Source organism: Cyprinodon variegatus, unplaced genomic scaffold, assembly GCF_000732505.1.
Source record: "Cyprinodon variegatus isolate N-32 unplaced genomic scaffold, C_variegatus-1.0 Scaffold126, whole genome shotgun sequence".
NCBI classification, from domain to species: Eukaryota; Metazoa; Chordata; class Actinopteri; order Cyprinodontiformes; family Cyprinodontidae; genus Cyprinodon; species Cyprinodon variegatus.
This window is the reverse complement of record NW_015150579.1, coordinates 10,425-29,603: the sequence shown is the minus strand read 5'-3', so window position 1 is coordinate 29,603 and position 19,179 is coordinate 10,425. Positions and strand designations below refer to the sequence as shown.

Here is a 19,179-nt window from a genome sequence, read left to right as displayed (position 1 = left end):
AGCCCCTCGCGCAAAATTCCAGTTTGCGAGCGCAAATTACTGCACGCAAAATTGGATCTTGATAAATCCGGCCCAAAGATGATTAAATACACAAATAATGATGTAATCCAACCAGATACAGCAAATAGACAGAGTGGATGCAAATATACATCTGCTTTTTAAACCGTCTCATCAAATGTTACAGTGAAAAGCACAAGTTTAAACCAACATTTAAAAAAGATAAGGCTTTTATAGCAGCCCCTTCTTACTCAGCATGGCTGCCATTTCTAGACTGAATCACTCATTCCGACAAAAAGTGAAGGTGAACCCTACCTACATTAGTTACATTTTATTTCTTGTCCCCTTTTGTTGAAATTCCAGTGTTCTTTTATGTTGTCATATTTGTGAATCTGATTCAATGACTCCTGAGTTGTCTTGTTTTTATTTGGTTGCATGTTCTTTATTAGGCATAGGGCACCCACTTTAAGAGTTCATTTCTTGCAATGATAGGTAACAATGTCCTTTTAAAATTACAAGATGTCCTGAAGTGACATGAGACAAATGATGATCATTTACATACTCCAGTCAAAGTTTTGAGATCTGGTTTCCATGGCAAGTAACCAGCCTACCATCTCAATGATGTCCTGCTACTTGCTTTCTAGCAAAGACTACCTATGATAAAACCATTTCATATTACCCTGCAGTTTGAAAGCTCCCCATTTTGAATACCTGTCTCTCCTCTTATGGGTGTCTAAATTACATCCGTTCTCTCTCCTTCCTGTGCTTTTAAAAATCATTTTACTGCTTTCTCATCACACCGTGGATCTGGCTGATCATGTCTCCATCTATGTTTCTCTGCCTGTCTCGTTCTGCTGCCATGTTTTGGCGTTGCAGCGACCTGCAGCCATCCCTGGACAGAGTAAGGAGTGCCAGCACCACATGTCTAAGACCAGACACCAACTTTCACTCCTCTGACAGAAACAGGTATCCTAATAAAATCCATACCATGTAAAAAAAAAAAAAAATTGGATCTAAAACAAGATTTTCCGTTGTTGTTTTTTTTTACTCTAACTTTTAGATGTTTTTTCAAGAATGGTATCATTCAGTAGTTCTGTTGTGAAGATACTGCATGTTTTACATGACATGTGCATTGCCTAGTAACATGTTTTCTTTCCCAACTTCATGAAGAACCCTTCATTATAAGCATTTCCCTTTTCCTGGATGATAAATGATTTGTCTTTTTACTTCAGCTTGAGCAGTTTTTTTTTGCAAGTGTGTTTATTTTATTTTGTATTTATGTTTTTTTTTTCATTGTCAAAAAGGCTACATTTTTTTTTTCTTTTTTATTAGTGTTGATTTACCTTTTCCCGCTTTTGGACCTAATGGGGCTCAGATCTTTATAGTTTGTGGCAAAATTCTTACCATGGAATTATGAACATGTTAGATATTACTGCTTGCATCAGTAAACATTCATACACTATATTCAATTCAATTCAGTTTATTTATATAGCGCCAATTCACAACACAAGTAATCTCAAGGCACTTTACAGTTCAACCAGATCAATACTATACTACTATAACTATAGACACATACACTAAAGTTGTACCATGTTGATTACCATCTTGCAAAATTCTGATGTTATTGAGCAATTAAATCGTTTTTTTTTTTTTGAGGGGGGTCGGGGGGGCTTGAATTCAGACTGCTTTATATCAAATACATGGCCTTTACACCATTCAGTTTCAACTCCGCATGTGTGTTTACAGTCAATCCTCCTGGAGTCTGAACTTCAACCCAGTCTTGCTACTTTTTCAGCTTCAAACAGGTTTTTCATTCGGTTTAGCTTCATTTATCTTTCCCATAAACTCTGTCCAGCTCTCCTGTCCCCAATAGCATGATGCTGGGATTGCCTTTTGAGATTTTGTGTTAAGGTTGATGTGCCGTGTGAGTTTTGGCTTACACTGCATTTTGCGTGAAGCCCAAAAGGTGTGAAGTTTGACTAGCTTTTGAGGTAAACTGCAGAGCAGATTTCTTATAGCTTTCTTTCATCAGAAGCCATATTTACATTAATGTTTATGCGCAATTTTAGACATTGCACTTAAAATATTAATGAAAACAGCAAAATTCAAAAATATTTTCATGATTTTTTTAAACTTTTTTGGGGGGAAAGGCAAAAAAAAGTTTTAAAAAGTTTATTATATGGTATATGGGAGTTGGAAATACATTTGTAGAATAAATTGTTAAATAGTGAACTTTTTTCTCAGTTAATTACTATCAGTTGTGTCCATGGCACCCTCCATTCCCTTTACTGCATGCAGTAGAATTGCTTTTCTTTTTCTACATCTTATTGAAGTATTTAACATCCCCAAAACTAGTTGACATTAAAGAAAAGTCACAACTTGCTGGTAGCAACACCTTCCTAGAAAAACCCTCCCCATTTTTTTTTTATTTGTGTGATCTATGCCAGTTTGCAACCTCTACTTCCTGTTTGTTAAAGTAATGCCTCATAGCCATCTTTGGATGAAATTATGCCTTGTGCAACTTAAGTACTTAGTTTTAAAACAGTAGCAAATTCAAATTTTTCTTCTTTTTTTCCATGTGCACGATTTTGAAAGTTTGCTCGAAATTCTCTTGAAAATCGGTACAAACATAGCAAAGGCCTTTCTTCCTGCCACTCCCTCACAAAGCCCAGATTTCTGTAGCATATACCTAATACTTGACATGTCAGAAGTTTCTGCCACCTGAGCTCTACATTACTGCAGCCCCTTCAGAGTTACTCTGACCACTGCTCTCCTTACCTTGCTTCTCAGTTTAGGTGGACAGCTATGTCCTTGTTGGTCTACAGTTGGACTACTCTCAGTTCCTCCATCTTTTAAATATATGGCTGCCTAAGAGGCTAAGAAATCTTCCCAATATTTGCAATCTAGATTAAAGCCATATGAGATGTCATTAACAAAACGTATTTGAAAGTGTTATCCCTGAATGAATTTGCTGCAGCAGCTGCGGAGTAAGAACTAAATTACTTAAAATAAATTAACACTTTTATTAGTTTTAAACAGGCAAAAACAATCTTTGTGGAGTTCAGCTGAGATCTGGGTTCTCCCTGGAAAACCAAGGTGTTATGAAAGCCTAAACAGGTCATGAGGCATTCTGACCACATTCTTAGTCAGAAATTCTGTCTAATGCCATCAGGATGATGCTACCTTGCGCTCCCTAGGAAAACGAACAAATATACAAATTATTTTATTTCTTCTGCCATCTTGCTTTTAAATAATTCTGGCAGCAGTAACTAGACATGGGGCATTGCAAACCTTGGCCTCTGCTTGGATTATGTGTTTTCAAACTTTTTATTTTGCAAAATTACGTCATAGATAGTGTTTCCGATTGCCTGATTGATTGTTGTCTCCTGTCCAGTTTATTATGGCTGGTAGGCTAAAACTGAATTGCACTGTGGGGATTTCATTTGATTTATTTATTTTTTAATATCTTGGTCTGCCTTTATGACAGACTTAATGTTTCCAAATCCAGTGGTTTATACTGTATAACATAGACATATCTAACTACCTGGTTACCTGCACAGTAACAGTAAGTGTAATTAATATGTCCTCCAGCAGTCTAAGCCTATAGCAGCATAACTATAGAGATAGCTCATGATAACCTGAGCCATCTAACCATAAGCTTTATCAAAAAGGAAAGTTTTAAGCCTACCCTTTTAAGCCTACTCCCAGTTTTACATACGTCTTGAGCTGGACAATTTGTGGATTTGGTGTTTTCCAACTAAGCTAGTTTGTTTTGATATTACTTTACTACAACATATAAAGTTCAGGTCATGTGTTCAAACATTTTTTTTGCATCTTACTAAAATAGCCTGATGATAGTAAAAAATAGACACAGTCAAACAGTATGATCCCTATTTTCTCTAAATATGTTTTTGTAGTTCTGATTTTCTATATGTCTCTGTTAGCTGTCTGATTCTGTGCCATGATAGATGCTTTAAATGTATGGTTTTTTACTAATAAAATCTCCTGGTGTTCTCACCCTGGAAAGCTCCTCCTCCACCTCCTCCTCCTGCCCCTCTACGTGTTCCAATTCTTTGCCCCACAGGACTTCCCCAAACCCCAGGATCTTAGTAGAACATGTGGCCCCAGAGGAAGAGAGGTATATCAGGCCTACCTTCCTATCTGTTGTCTCCTCACTTCTTGCTTCTGCTCTGCATTCCTGCTCAAACCTCTTTATCTTTTCCTTCTGGAAGCTTTTCCTGCCACTTGGAGCTCAACCTTTATATAAAGTATCACAAACCTTATGATCTATGTTGTTGTTTCATTCCCTTTTCCTGGAAATGCCTAAATCTAAAGCTTTGTAATTCCACTTTTTCTCTGCTGTGCCTGCTTCTCTGCTGAACTCCTGCTGTCATTTTAAACAGTAATTTGGCTTTAAAGCCATTTGTTTGGTTCAACATTGTTATTAGATAAAGAAAAGGAGTTTACATGATGAACAGTTCTCTGTTATATTGCTTTTATAATCCCCCACCAAAAAAGTACGGATTTAGTTAGAGAATCATAGTTTTTTCATGTTCAGGCGGCAGTCTTCTCACATTTAAGGGGTAGCTGTTTTCCACACTTTTTTTTCTTTCTCTTCCTCTTTTTGTTGGTTGTTTAAACAGGGAAAGTATTAATTCATCAAATCTAAACTGTCCATGGGGTAGCAGAAAAAGTCTAGATGGGGATAGGTAAGATCATTCATCCATTCATTCAGTTTCGTTTTCTTATGTTCTCACCACTCCATTCTTTCTGACCGTACTCTGAGCATGAAAATATGTAGTTTATGATACGTAGCTTGTCAGTGCAGTGTTGTACAGTTTGATCTTAAGGGTTCTGCCACGTTTGAGGTCACTGAGCTGACATTTACGCTTTGGTTTCCTGTCTGACTGATTTAATTGTTAATTGAATCATTATGTAAACTAATCTGAAGCAGGAGTGACTGAAAGGTGCTTCTTTGGTTAAATAACTGTTTAATAGCTGGCATTATCCCATCAATTCAAATGAATGTTGCTATAGTATACTTAATATTTAAATTGGACTTGGCCTGATAGTGTAAACTGAACCTGATACAAGTGTACTACATCAGAATCAATTGGAGTGATATGAATTCAATTTATACCAAACTAATTGCTGCATTGCTGAATACATATTGAATCTAATTGTATATTAAGATATACAATTATTTTAGTTGTAAGTTGGGCTTTAAATTTATATAAAAAATTTTACTAACATTACTCTTCTGACTAAAAGTTATTGTTAATTTTTTGGGGTGATGCATCATTTGAAGGTAGAAGGATGATTTAAGAGGTGTATTAGCCATCAGAGCAGCCATCTAGGGTTTTGATCTTTGCCGTGTGTCTTTTCCCCTTCTCTTTCTTCCTATTTCATTTTTGAAAACCGTTGATTAAGGGCTCTAGTACCACAAAAACCTACAAAATATATATATTACTCTAAAATTTTGTGTTTCACAGCTACAGCCAGTTTTTAGGTAGCTAAAGATTAGGGCCAGGTCACAAAGGGCTTCCTGTCTTAAAGAATAGGAGTTAGCAGCCAAGATGAGATGGGGAAAAAAAGTGCATCTCTAAGAAGGGTTTGACTGCTTGGTGTTATTTATTTTTTTCACTGATAATTAAGAGAGATAGTAATAGTTTTTATCACATAAACTTCTATTTCATTGATCGTGTTTCTTATCAAAAATAACTTGATTGTATTGAAATATTTCTTAATCTACACCTGCCAAGAATATGAATAGTTTTGGCTAAGCTGATGGAACCCAATTTATTTAACACTTGAAAGAATGATAACACTGGAATTATTAGAGCCTATAACATAAATTGCACCATATTTGATGTGACATGATAAGAAATGACTAACGCTACATACTAATAACTCCAGATAATATAATAACTAATAACGCATTACTCTATGGTGCCATTTGGGGGCGCTATACTCTTGAATGTCGTAATCTTTACTGAAGTTTGTGTTAGAGACGAGAAAAGGTACAGTAGCTTAACCTAACTTGTAGCTATAGGTATACAAAATGCCCCAAAGGTTCCTTTCTGTAGTTTGTAATGAAATGATAGTTCCTACCTCCAAAGCACTCACACTTATTTGTTCACAGCTCTTTCTTAAAGCTTTGTATATGCTTGGTGTGAACCTCCACCCTAGATATTTACCATGTGCATTATTTGGTTCAGGTTTGACTTGTTAATAGTGATTTTGATTGATTTTCATTTTCCTCCTAAGGATTAAAACATTTAAGACAACAATAGCTGGTTATTTGACAAAAGTATAAGTTTTAAGCACAAAAAAAATATATTTAAAGATTTTAAGCAATCCATGCATTAAACATGTCCACAACATTGGGATCTTTCTTTAAAATGTTCTGCAAATAACATGTTGGATTAAATATAGTGGTAGTGTTTCATTTCGATATAGTTTAAGTAATCGAAGAGAAAAATCACATTCATTTCTGCCTCTCAAATTGAAAATCTACGAGATGTAAACAAGAGTTTACATCGTAGCGATCTAAAACAAGAGTCTATTGCTCTGTTTTAGATTGCTACGATGTAAACTTTGCTGCCGTATAGCAAAATACACAATTCCTTTCTAAATGTCTTTTCAATTATTTCTTAGTAATCCCATTTCGAGTTGTATTCTGTCTTTGTCTCACAACAAAATAGTATGAACAGTAGAGGGAAGAAAACTTACAGCAATATTTCAATCGGTTATTATTTTTCTCTCTTTAAACGGCTTACTATTCTTATTTTTGTATCATTTGTTTTTTTTTATTTGCTGCCGACAGTCGAATTCAGCCAACCTCTATCCTGAGGGGCAGTAGAGGGAGAGGGGGGCCCCTAAAGCCCTTTGTAAAGACAGTGCTGTCAGGTTCCTGTCCTAACTCACCACGAACGGACAGGTGCATGCTGTTAGCTGTGTTAACCCCCTCCCCTGTGTTTGTGTCCCTATTCTCATTCAAGTAGTTTTTTCCATTGTGCTGTTTTAGAATGTGAAGCCTTTATACACTAATGTATAGATAGATGAGTAGAAGACATACCTAGAAAACTTTCCTCTTTTTTCCGTTTTCCTGCTTTCTTAACTTCACTGTTAACTGTCCTTTTCTCCACATGACAGTTATTTGCTTCAGCTATTTGGTTTGTAAATAAGTTGTTTTTTGATTTGTAGTAACTGCAGCTAACAATGTCTTGTCATTGCGCCCGTTTTGTGCCTTTTATTGTTTTTGTTAGAGCATACCGACATGGCAGCACTTCTCCTCAAACAGCGATGTCCAGTCGAAGAGGTCGGCAGCTTCCACAGCTCCCTATGAAGAGCAGCAGCATAGAGCATGGTATGTTTAGTTTTTTTTAACTCATAATAATGTAAGGCAAAAAAGACAGAAGCTGGATATGACCTAAATGCTTTTAGCATTTTACGTATTCCATTGTTCAGTTTCATTGTTTGTAGTTGTGTTAAGGACTTTATTTAGTGTTTTTAGAATTGTTGTGCTTATTTATTGCCCCTCTATAATAAAAGATAAATTAGGTGTGAGAGCACTATATCTCCTTTTCCTAGAAAATGTTTTTTTTTTTTTTTTGTCTTGTAGAAATCATTTAAACACTTTGATTTTAAAATCAGCTTTGGGGACTTTGAACATGTTGCAGGGTTAAAATAGTGCATAAGTCTGATATCTGTGGGTTTTTATCTTTAGACGATACTTATTTTCCAGGTTGATTATTAATGATGTAAAGTCATTTGTAAATATTTTAAAATTCCTACCATACTAAAGGTTATCCAGGGCTATACTCCACCTAGTGTTAGGATCCTGAATAACAGCTTTTTTTTTATTCCATTGATAGTTTTTGTTCTGATTTCTTTTTATATGGCCTCCCTTTTTTCTTTTCATTTGTATCAGCCCTAGCAGTAGAGGAGCGAGCCCGACAGCTGCCAATGAAAGTACATTCCTATCGGCCTTCAGCCTCCCACGATCCTCAAACAGACGTCCAGACCAAGCGGGAGGTATGCATCCTCAACCCTTCTTTATGGGGGCCTTTAAATGATTAATTCTGAATGTACTTTTTTGAGCTTTATTTTAATGAGTGCTTTTTCCACAGATGTACGCAGAGCAGAGGCGCAGTAGTGACAACATGTCTGCCAGATCTTCTGACAGTGACATGAGCGACGTGTCTGCCCTCTCCCGTGCCAGCAGTGCCTCTCGCCTCAGTAGCACCAGTTATATGTCCATACAATCAGAGCGACCTGGGGGACGGCTCAGGTAAGTCTTTAAGATGCTGCTCTGGTCAAATCTGAACTATATTTTCCTTTTTTTAAACCTGCATGCTAATCTTTTTTTTTCTTGCATGCTGCATGCTTCATCTTTGTTTGCATTCCGTCTCCTCTCCAACCCAAATAATAACATACAAACAATCGCACAAATGCACCGAATTTGACAAATTTTAATACAAAATAAGATCCAAGTCTTTAGAGGAAGACAAGAAGGAAAGAAGAATCTCATGGGAGGTAAACGGAGAGGAGGAGAGAAAGAGGGAAGCTGGAAAGAGGCGCTTCTCTCAGGAGTTAAAGCGCAGGAGACACACTGTAGCAGGAGACACAGAGGAGTCCAGGTAACAGTGACTCTCCACCTCCTCAGTAATCAATCCCTCCTTCCTTCAAGACTGAGGAAAAACAGCAACATCAGTGTTTTATGATGTAATGACCACAGCTTGTTTATCTCAGAGGAAATGTAAATGAACTTGAATTAAATAATTAACCAAATTCAAATTATATTAATATAGAATAAAGTAAAAGCTTCGAAAAGAAGAAACAACATTAGATTAATGTACATATAAACATTACAAATTATTACTTATATATGGGAAAAGCTGGCAGACAGACAACCTGACCTAAAAAAAAAAACTGATAAAAAACTGATATAAAAAATTTAAATTTACTGTAACAGAAATCTGGATTTGGGAGAAAAAAATAATAAACCAAAGTCTGTGTGGGAGGAACACAGTAGGATGTGAACAAATAAGCTAGATCTACAGTATATATTTCTGTCTTCATGCTCTTTTACAATAAGTTGAGGCAATTACTGGGCTAAGGTATAGGTGAAAAAAATGACTCATTGGTGCTAGTAGATTAGCTGGGAAATGAAAATCAGAATACAGAAAGATCACTAAATGGAATATAACTATGCAGGAAGGACTTGAAGTACAAACCTCAAAAACTTACAAATGAAGAGATTATGGTAGATTATGATAGTAAAAGGAAGTAATTAGAACCTAACACAAAGCCAGCCTATCAGCCTAAATCAACTGAAATTATTGACATTGACAGATTATTACAACTGAAAACATTAAATACAACACAGCTTCCAGATGTAGGTTTCAAAGCAATTTTAATGCAACAGAAGTAAAAACAACAAGCATGAAGCTTTAGCGAGAGAAAGCAGTGGTTTTCTGTGGGACAGCTTTGAGTTGGACTCTGCTGCTCTACCTCTATCTCAAAGAGCAACACCTTTACTGTACCCTTAATTAGTATGCTTTGAGATTAAATAGGAAAAAATTCAAGGTTTAATATTTTTGGCTTGCACTGGTTACATTAAAAATATATATTTTAGTAAAAGAGTTAGTTTTCACTCATGGTGTCAATGTAAACCTTTAGTATAATAGAAATATCTTGTCCTCCTGCTGAGATAAATTATAGGGGGAAAAAAACTCATCATGTGGTTCTAAATGTTATTGAACTGAAGCCTATATAAGATAAAAGACTGTATTTGTTTTAAAATAACATATACTAATCCAACCATTTAATCAAATATCACATCATACATTCCTTTTTTTTCCTACATGTGGGCAATACCCTGTTGCTCGGATACACAAAGCAATTTAGTGCCTTCATACAGAGAAGTCCAGGTGGATTTATTTTTTGTTTTGTTTGTTTTTCTTTTAACCTGTGAATGCCTGATACAGAACAGAAGAAATTTGGGATAAAGTGGACTGTTATTAAAAGATCTTTAGAGCCCAAATCAAGTCACTCTGAGCTGAAACAGACCTATGGGTTATATCAGCTCCCTCAAGATCACAGTCACTGGGAAAGATCATGTGAAAGTCTGTTGTGGCTTAAACATTTACCTGCAGAACTTGGAGCCAAAAAAAAGCCTTTATTGGTTATTTGTAGGTTTACTGATTTTATGTGAGTTCATACAATAACTTTCATTATTGCAAAGTCATGGTGTTGAATACACAGAGCTGCGTGAGGCCTGGAGATCAGCACACTTCAGAGCTGGACAACACAAAAAAAAATATATATGAAAATAGACGAGAACTGAAGAAAAAGTAAATATCAGCAGAGTGTGAGTGGGTTCAGCTGACGACCAACTGACGACAAACATTTTCTAAGGCTTAACCCTGACCCTACCCTAAACATAACCGAAATTATGTTTTCCTAAACCTGACTGTCATTTACTGTAGAAAAAAAATAGGACAATAATAGAAAAAAAGAAAGAAAAAAAAAGAGTACTAACTTCACCTTCAACCCTCACCTAACTAATAAAATATGAAAAATATGCTCCCCTCCCAAACACACGCACCATGCTGGCTGACCAGAAACAGGGCACTGACAGGGACAAATGACCCAATCCCAGTGGTCCTCCATGGGCCAGAGGTTGATGTAGTGCAGCTTATTATCTGGCTAATATATTGAAGTCTGGGAAGGAGAGAAAAGAAAACCTTGTTCTTCACAGCTTAGGAGCAGGTCAGTCCAAATGCTTTCATGCTGTATTAACTGGTTTTGTATTTGTTTTTTTTTTAAATCAGGCAACTGTGTTTCATTTTACCTCCACCTCATTATTTTTAACCATCTGGTGGTTTTCTCTTAAAATCCTAACAAAAGGGAGCAGTTCTGTAGAAGTAGAATGAGAGACAGCAGAGGTTAACCACTGTTCCAATCTGGTGCCTGAGACTGCTGCCTGCATTCCCCTGCTCTCTGTGCCCCTTTTTATTTCTGCCTGTTACACACAGAAAGTAACTATAGGAAAAAAAAAGTTTGTGGTTATAAAAAGGTGTTAAAAACTGAAGGGTATGCACATTCATCTACAACACTGGGATGGAACACATAACAGCTAACCAGGTTTGGTCTAATCTGCAGCTCTTTGCTCCATTTTCATTTTAGAGAAGCTGTTATTGTCTTTGTTCGTACCAGGCCAGTTATTTCAATTTAATGAGAAATATAGAAAGGAGATGGAAAAGTAGGAGATGTTGGACAAGACAAACACACAGAGCCCCATTTTTTGCACTCCATCAACCAACTTGCTCTAAAGGACTCTACAATTGATATTTTGAGTAATTTAATGTAATTCACCTAATCTGTTCCTATAATTTGCAATGCATGCACTTCATGTTATAACATGGTGGATTTCAAAGATGTACACTACTCAGTTAAAAAGTCAGTCTTTGGGGTTGACAAAAACAGACCATAAATGTATAATTCCAAAACATTTTTTTTGCAAATTTTGTGACCTATTTGGTTTAGTGTTTAGTAGGAAAATAGAGTGTAATAAGGAAATTAAAAACAAAATCTGGCTATAAAAGTCTAAATTTAAATTATCTTCATACAATGTCATTCTTTTCATGATCTATCGATCTAAATATATGATGTCACAGCAGTCTGCAGGAACTAAAATCTGTGATTTTACTCTAGTAATTCCTGTAGGACTCTGGTGTCAAACTCTTCATAAAGTCTTTAAAAGGACTGGTTGTAGCTGTAAATATAATTTCATAAACAAAAAACTGCTCTGTTATACATTTAATCTAATTGATTTTGCATTTTGGGCAATTTACACACTTTACAAGAGCAACTCTAATAACAATTGAACTTATTGACCTCACATTGGAGAAATTTACCTCCGCATTTAACCCACCCCCTTGGGGAGCAGGCAGCTGCCATTATGGGGAGCAGTAGGGGGGGTTAAGGGTCTTGCTCATAGACCCAGAGTGGCTTTCTGTGGGAGTGGGGTTCAGTTTTATTTTCTTACTCTTCCTTAAGTTTTGCTGTTGGCCTCCCTGACAAGTGTCGGTATCACAATCAGTCAGTTTGAATTTAAAAAATAACATACTACTGTACAAATATGGCCTTTTAACAGAGTTTGTGTACATCTGAGAACTGCTGTATATGCACAAAATTGAAAGATTAAGTTGAACATTATAAAGTGAGAAACTACAGACATGTTTGCACTGAAACACTGTATTTATCCTCTTGTCCGTGTGTTTGTGTATTTTGTGTGATTCCCCCTGCATGTTGAAGATCTCTCCTAGCATGTCTCCTGTGCTGTGACTGCCTGGACCCCCTCCATCCTCCAGACCTGGATCCTCCCCTTTCATCCTACCCCTGCTCTACCAGAAATCCTCCAACTCCCCTTCAGGGGGCAGTGGAGAGGCCTCAAACAACCCTCCCTGTACCCGCTCTCTCTCCGGCTTCTCTGGCCCATTGGACTGTAGCTGTCGTTGAACCACAGGGACCAGAAAGTCTGAGTGAAAGGGGCAGTGTTGCTGCTCTGTCCTACAGCACACTGACACCCTCTGAAGGGAACGACCTGCGCTGGCTCCTCCAAAACCCTGGGAGGCCACATCGCTCACTTTGCTGCTGTTGCTCATGTTTCCTGTCGTGTTTGAGAAGAATTAACTTAAATCCTTAATATTATGCCAATGTTGCTGATTAAAAACCTGCTTCAGTCCTACAACAGCTACAATCTCCAAAATATGTTTATTAAAATCCCCATATGTTTTTTGGTCCACTTTTTGCAAAAATAAATAAAACTTTCCTCTCTTTTTATAGTTCTCATGCATTTTTTACTTTAGACAATGTGTAAGATCACCCTTAATGACACGCACCAGGTCCTGCATTCATCCAGCTTCTTCCTTCTTACAGTCGACAGATGCGATCAATGGGCCGGAACATGATGAAGAGCTCCAGTGTGAGTGGTGAGATCTACACGCAGGAACGCACAGATGGCAGCCAATCGGACACAGCGCTGGGCACAGTAGGGGGTGGCAGCAAAAAGAGACGCTCCAGCATCAGCGCTCGTGTAGTGGCAATCGTCGGCAAACACCGCAGCCGCAGCACCTCACAGATCAGTGGTCCAGGTGAGTCACACATGCAACACAGTTACCTGCTAAAACTTGATCATATAATGTAGCTTTCGGGTATAATTAAAACATAAACCTCTTATGAACAAGATCCTGTTAATTATTCACATGATTATTTTGGGGAAATAAATGAGGCTTTTTGTGTAGAGGTTAAGAGAACAGTGATCGTCTTATTTTATGATCTGAAACCAAAGGGATCTTCACTTAGGCCCCATCCAAACAGAGGTGGCATGTACCCACAAAAATCATTTATAATTTCATCCATCTCCCACAGAACCTTCCTCTCCTCCTATTTTTTTATCCACGGTTAAATTGATGGACAGACATCCTCTACCTCATATGACGCTACATCGCAAAAATTATCAGCAGTAGGATTCCCCTACTTGCCATGTTTGTGTCGAGACCACTGCTGGATGCCCTGGAGTGACCTCAGTTGGACTTAAAGTAGCACTTTTAGGGAAAGAGTCTAAAAAAGTTTTATTTGGTCAAACATTCTTGGGTTATGTTTTTTTTCATATCCCATGTTGAGTAATAATAATTTGAAAAAATATGTTTTGGTTCTTGAGTGATTTCAAAATATTTCTATATGTAAAAACATCAAACGCCTTTGGATTATTGCTCAGCCGGTCAGGTTAATATTCAGTCTAATGCTGACTAAAGATTTTAAACTATTTTCAGAGGTAACATCACTTCAGACTTACTTGCGCTTAATCTGTTATTGGCAAACATATAAAAAAACTGTTGTAAATCTGTGCAACATTTGGAAAATCTTGATTATTTGTCTTGACAGTTCAAATATAATCCCCCCCAACACCAAGAATATCTAAATACCCCTTTGCTCTGGAAAAGACAAAACAATCTGCTGCCTCAGAGCTTAAATGTCCAGCATCCACTTATCCAGCGGGGACATTTGGGATGAAAGCCGAACACTGCCTGTCCCTTGCTTTGTTCCTGACATAAAAAAGCTATTAGAATGCATGTGGCCGGGGGGGCTCTTACCTCTGCTGCTTTATCTCTGATGGAGAGATGGGAGAGAGGAGTTAGAAAAAGTACAGACATCAACATTTATTTGCAAAGGAACCCCTACTTGTTATGGATGGACGACTGCAAACTTAGGTAAGGCAGACTCAGTATTTAGACCTTATATTTTTTGGTTTTATAAGGTTAAGATGCATCCAGCATATTAGCTGTTATTATATTGTGATTATTTAATCTGGTTTAGGAATGGTTAAAGGGGCAGGAAGATGCTTAAGTTTCTGAATACAAATATTGTGGTCATTTAGCGGTTGAAGCTGGAAAGTCGATTTTTCTACTGTATTTGCAACCCCGAGATTTTCTATTTACTACTTATTAGAGCAGACTATAGATGTGGCTGGCCGGGCTTCACAAATCAAGGTTAGGGAAGCTGAACTTTTTCTTATGTTAGACCTTTTTCATCCACAAGTAAAGTAACGTTTTAATACATATGACTGAACTAACAGTACAGTCTGGTTTGCTTTAATTCTTCTCTTTATATCTAACACCTGGCTTCTCTTGTGCAACTAAACTCACAGCAAGTTTTTGTTTTTAGTTCTCAGAAATTATAAAAAGAAGAATTCTTCCACTACACATTTATTTGCTGCTTTGTATTTTATATTCTAATATAATACATGAAAGTTTGAGGTTGTGATGTGGTGAAGTTTAACAGCGTTTAAAGGGTCAAAATACTGTTACAAGACACCATTTTTGTCATATTTCTTTTCATTTAAAATGTATGCTTACTAAGTCACACAAAGATTTTTTTGTACAAGTAGAAATTGCACAATGTTGCAAATATTTTCAAAGCCCTTATATTCATATATCATCATCAAACATTATACGAGTACAGTATTGTTTTGACTGAATTCAACTTAAAAAAACAGATTTACACACACACAAAAAAAAAACATGGATTGGATGTGATGCAACCGTTTTAATCTAAACTGCTGACTGGGAACATTTTAGGTCAGTCTGCCTCATCTCATGAGCTTATGCTCATCTGTTGTGTTAAATTGTAAGGCTGGAAATGGTTGGTTTAAAAGTGTTGCTCTTTTGTCCTCTCTCTTTATTATGAAGAGGGGAAGACTAAAAGGGAAAAGGGAGCCCCCATCCAGAGGAGCACGGAGACCGGCATGGCTGTGGAGCTGTCCAGGAACATGAGCCGGCAGCCCAGCAGAGAATCAAACAATGGCAGCATGAACAGCTGCAACTCTGAGGGAAAGTCAGTAAACCACCAAACCCTCGATCTGCAACAAATTACCTGAGAATCAGATTTACAATGACAACCTGAGTTCAACAGGAAACAAACTTTCTCTATTTCTTTTTTCTTTTATGATTAGCTTGATCTTTTCTGGAGTCAATCTGGGTGCCAGCAGCCAGTTCAGCGATTTCTTGGATGGACTGGGACCAGCACAGCTGGTTGGCAGGCAAACACTGGCTACTCCTGCCATAGGTACTAAATTGTCATACTGGTCGCTTGTGTCGTCTTTTTATTCAGCTTTTACTTTCCCTTCTTATCTAATCTTTTTTTTTTCTCATCTGTGAGAAGAGTGCTTTTTACTCCACTCTTAGTCAGAAGATAGACCTTTTTTTTCTTTTCTTACTTTTTAATTTGTAGTTGTCTTTTTTCTTAACTATTCACTTGTCTCATGTCTTCTTTTCTCATGTCATGTCCCTCCTTATACTTTGTAATTTCTTCTCATCTTGTCTCCTACTTCTAATCAATCTATCTACTGTCCTCTCTGCTCCCTTCATTGCACATTTGATCTAACATTTTTAATTTTACAGTTCTATTTCTTATCCTTTAAATAATTTTCTCCTTTTCAAATAAAATGTCGGACCTTATTTCTGTTTTTTCTTATGTTACCTCTCCTGTATTTTGTTTATTTGTTTCAATTTCATTGCCTGCTTACTGATTGTTAATTTTTTTCTAATAATGGATTTAGAGTAGTTTTCAGCATTTTAAATTGTTTTTATATTTTATTACAACTCCTGGAAATTTGGAATTGGAATTTGCAATAGTTTTAAATCAAATTCTAATTTACTTATTACTCGTTTCCCCCAGGTGTATTTGCCTACTGTAATTTGGCTTTTTATGTAGTTTCTAGTATAATGGGTCGTTGAGGACACTTTAGCGGTAGAATTTAGGATCCTTAAAACATCTTTAGCTTCTTTTCTGGGATTATGAGGTTAATTTCTCCCAGAAACATATTAATCTCCAGAACACATGCCCCTCTCCTTAATGCATAGTCTAATGTTTGAATATTCCTATTCCTATGTTCAGCAGTGGCATGGATAGAGTTTTTGAAGGGCAGCGGTGGAAAGGAATAAAAAGGCCAAGCATAATAAAAATCTGATTACACAAAAAAATAGAAATTCAGCATCAAGACCTGTAGCCTTCGGTCCATTTAATCTGAAATATTAAGAAATGTTTCACCTTAAATAAAGCTTTTTTTGGCCCATCTCTGAGCAAAGCTGTGAATATAAAAAAAAGTAAAGGAAATTAGTGACCATTTGCTAGAATCTTGACCAGAATTATCTGACATTAATTAAAACAAGTGGTAAACATCTTATCTTCATCATTTTAAACACTGTTCTTCTATGTTTACCCAGGTGACATTCAGATTTCAATGATAGAGAAAAAAGGCCAGCTGGAGGTGGAGGTAATCAGAGCTCGAGGACTCGTACAAAAGCCAGGATCCAAATCTCTGCCTGGTAAGGACCTGCACCTAAAGGGCAGCGGATGTTTATTTAGAACGCTTGCAGCCGTATCATGTTCTCACCTTATACCCTTATATCTTCTTATTACTTATTGAGGATGTTAAACCATAAGAGTATGAACCTGAACCAACAGCTAGATCTTTAAAATCTAGAAAATAATTGTTTATTATTTTCCTAAGAGCACATATTTTCCTACATATCTTTGGTAGCGTGTGTTCTGAATACAGACAGTCTTAACCCAGCTCCTTTGAAAGAATCTGAATCAACTTGTGCCTGTAAATAAAAAAAAATCTTTTATTGTTTTTCTTTTTTTAGCTCCATATGTCAAAGTCTACCTACTAAACAATGGGGCATATGTAGCCAAAAAGAAAACCAAGATTGCACGGAAAACACTTGACCCCCTGTACCAGCAAGCACTACTATTTGAGGAGAGCCCCCAGGGGAAGGTCTTACAGGTGAATACCACAACTTTTTTTAAATTCTCTTACTTTATGTTTATTCTCATTGCACATGACAGAGCTGCATGTCTTCAATTCAATTTTCTCCCTTAGGTTATCGTCTGGGGAGATTATGGCCGAATGGACCATAAAAGCTTCATGGGAGTTGCACAGATCCTGCTGGATGAGCTAGACTTATCAAACACAGTCATTGGTTGGTACAAGCTATTCCCTCCATCCTCCTTGGTTGATCCAACGCTGGCATCCTTGACACGGAGAGCTTCCCAATCATCTCTTGACAGCTCCCCGGGACCACCTGGGGTTCGATCCTAGTGGACCAACAGCTCTATTCCATCCCTCAGGGGAAGGGGAAGAAAAACAAACGAGGAATTAAATGAACAAGAGAGGCACATACAATACAAGGCAGACACGTAGAAAAACATCGGAAATGGTCATTAAGGGAAAGCTTTGTTGAAATCTGACAATCACTCCTTCTGCAGTTATTTTTATCTGTTGTAGGGAGCGTCATATTTCGGTCTTTCGTTTCCATTCAAATAACCGTCTCATAGTCAGTCTCTTGCTCTCCAGTCAGAATATGACAGCTATGAGTGAATCAAAAGAAACAGGGTGGTTTTTTTTAGCTGAATCAACCTAGCAAAGAAATGTATGTAAGCATTGGAATGTATGGCCTCAAGAACGAGGTAAAATCCCTTCGCTGACTGCAGGGGGCGGACTACTTTGTGTAGTGGCCTCCTCCAGAAGCCCATCAGACTGCCGGTATTCTGGTCCCAGTTAGGGTGCCGCCCCGCCCTCCCCTGCATGGGTGTTCAGTCTGGAAGCACAGGGCCTTCTTCTGGTGCCTAGATCACTTGTCCCTCTCTTTGTCTAAATATTCTCTTTTCAACATGTTTACCAAGGCTACTCTGAGGCCATAGTCTTTTAAGAGTGAATTATGTGGTGTTCATTTACTTTTCTTTTTTCTTTTTTTTTTTTTTTTTACTACGGGCACAAAATGTTTTTACGGTGTGCAAAAGGCTCCTGTTTTGTGGTCAGTCTTGGGAATGCATGATATAAAAGATTTAAAAGGGACATCAAATTTTATCTGCAGCTCCTCTGCAAGATGTTGGGTAACAGTAACAGATGGTCCACCATTTTGGCTCTATTTTCTAACTTAGTTCACCTGAAAGTATCCTTGGTGGAACAATGAAGACCTTGCTGCACACAGCGAGCATCATTTATCAAATAATAGGGTTAATTGTCAAGCAAAAATTACTGTTAAAAACAAATCCGTATTTGATTCATATCACAGTTATAATAACTGACAATCCCATCAATGACTCAAACATACTCTGGTGGTCGAAAAAAATCAAATCAAATCAATTACATTACTTTAGTTTATTCCAGATTTTGGTTGTATCTCCCTCCCTTTCAGAAAGTGAATTAAAAACAGTAAAAATGTCAACGGGTATTTTATTTTACAACCTTTAAAAAGAGGGTTATACACAAGATAATTAAAAATATATATATATAAAATGGTACCTGTTGTTACCTGCATATTTCTGCAAATGTTATGTGTTTTTTTTGCCATCCAATAGTTTGACCCATATCAGTTCATTACACTGCTGAGCACCTCCTTAAACCTGACTGCCCAGCAAAACATTGCACAGTACTGCAGAGTTTAGAATAGCTTCATGTACTTTGATAGGCATGGGTTTTGCTAAGCTCCCCCAGCTGATCCAAATCAACTTAGTCTCCCATCTAAACCACTAAAGTAGCTTTCAAAGGTAGCTAATGTCTTTAGTCTCCTGCAGAAAAATCCCATTGTCTTGGAAACACAGTAT

General features: G+C 37.1%; 1 protein-coding gene across 4 annotated transcripts in view; it reads left to right on the top strand.

Moving 5' to 3' along the window:
* Positions 1-17,952, top strand: part of LOC107085504 (regulating synaptic membrane exocytosis protein 1-like) — a 90,720-nt gene extending 72,768 nt beyond the window's left edge. For 2 of the 4 annotated variants that reach the window (XM_015375844.1, XM_015375843.1), the window contains 10 exons: positions 874-963; positions 7,266-7,366; positions 7,931-8,034; positions 8,130-8,290; positions 12,946-13,160; positions 15,258-15,402; positions 15,521-15,633; positions 16,794-16,895; positions 17,217-17,356; positions 17,453-17,952. In XM_015375844.1, coding sequence (XP_015231330.1) covers positions 874-963; positions 7,266-7,366; positions 7,931-8,034; positions 8,130-8,290; positions 12,946-13,160; positions 15,258-15,402; positions 15,521-15,633; positions 16,794-16,895; positions 17,217-17,356; positions 17,453-17,671 — 1,390 coding nt within the window. In that variant the 3' untranslated portion in view covers positions 17,672-17,952. Of the gene's footprint in view, positions 1-873; positions 964-4,024; positions 4,136-4,640; positions 4,707-6,823; positions 6,938-7,265; positions 7,367-7,930; positions 8,035-8,129; positions 8,291-8,486; positions 8,640-12,945; positions 13,161-15,257; positions 15,403-15,520; positions 15,634-16,793; positions 16,896-17,216; positions 17,357-17,452 lie in introns of all 4 variants that reach the window. The other 2 variants (XM_015375846.1, XM_015375845.1) reach the window with 2 other exon arrangements.
* The last annotated feature ends 1,227 nt before the right edge of the window (positions 17,953-19,179 follow it).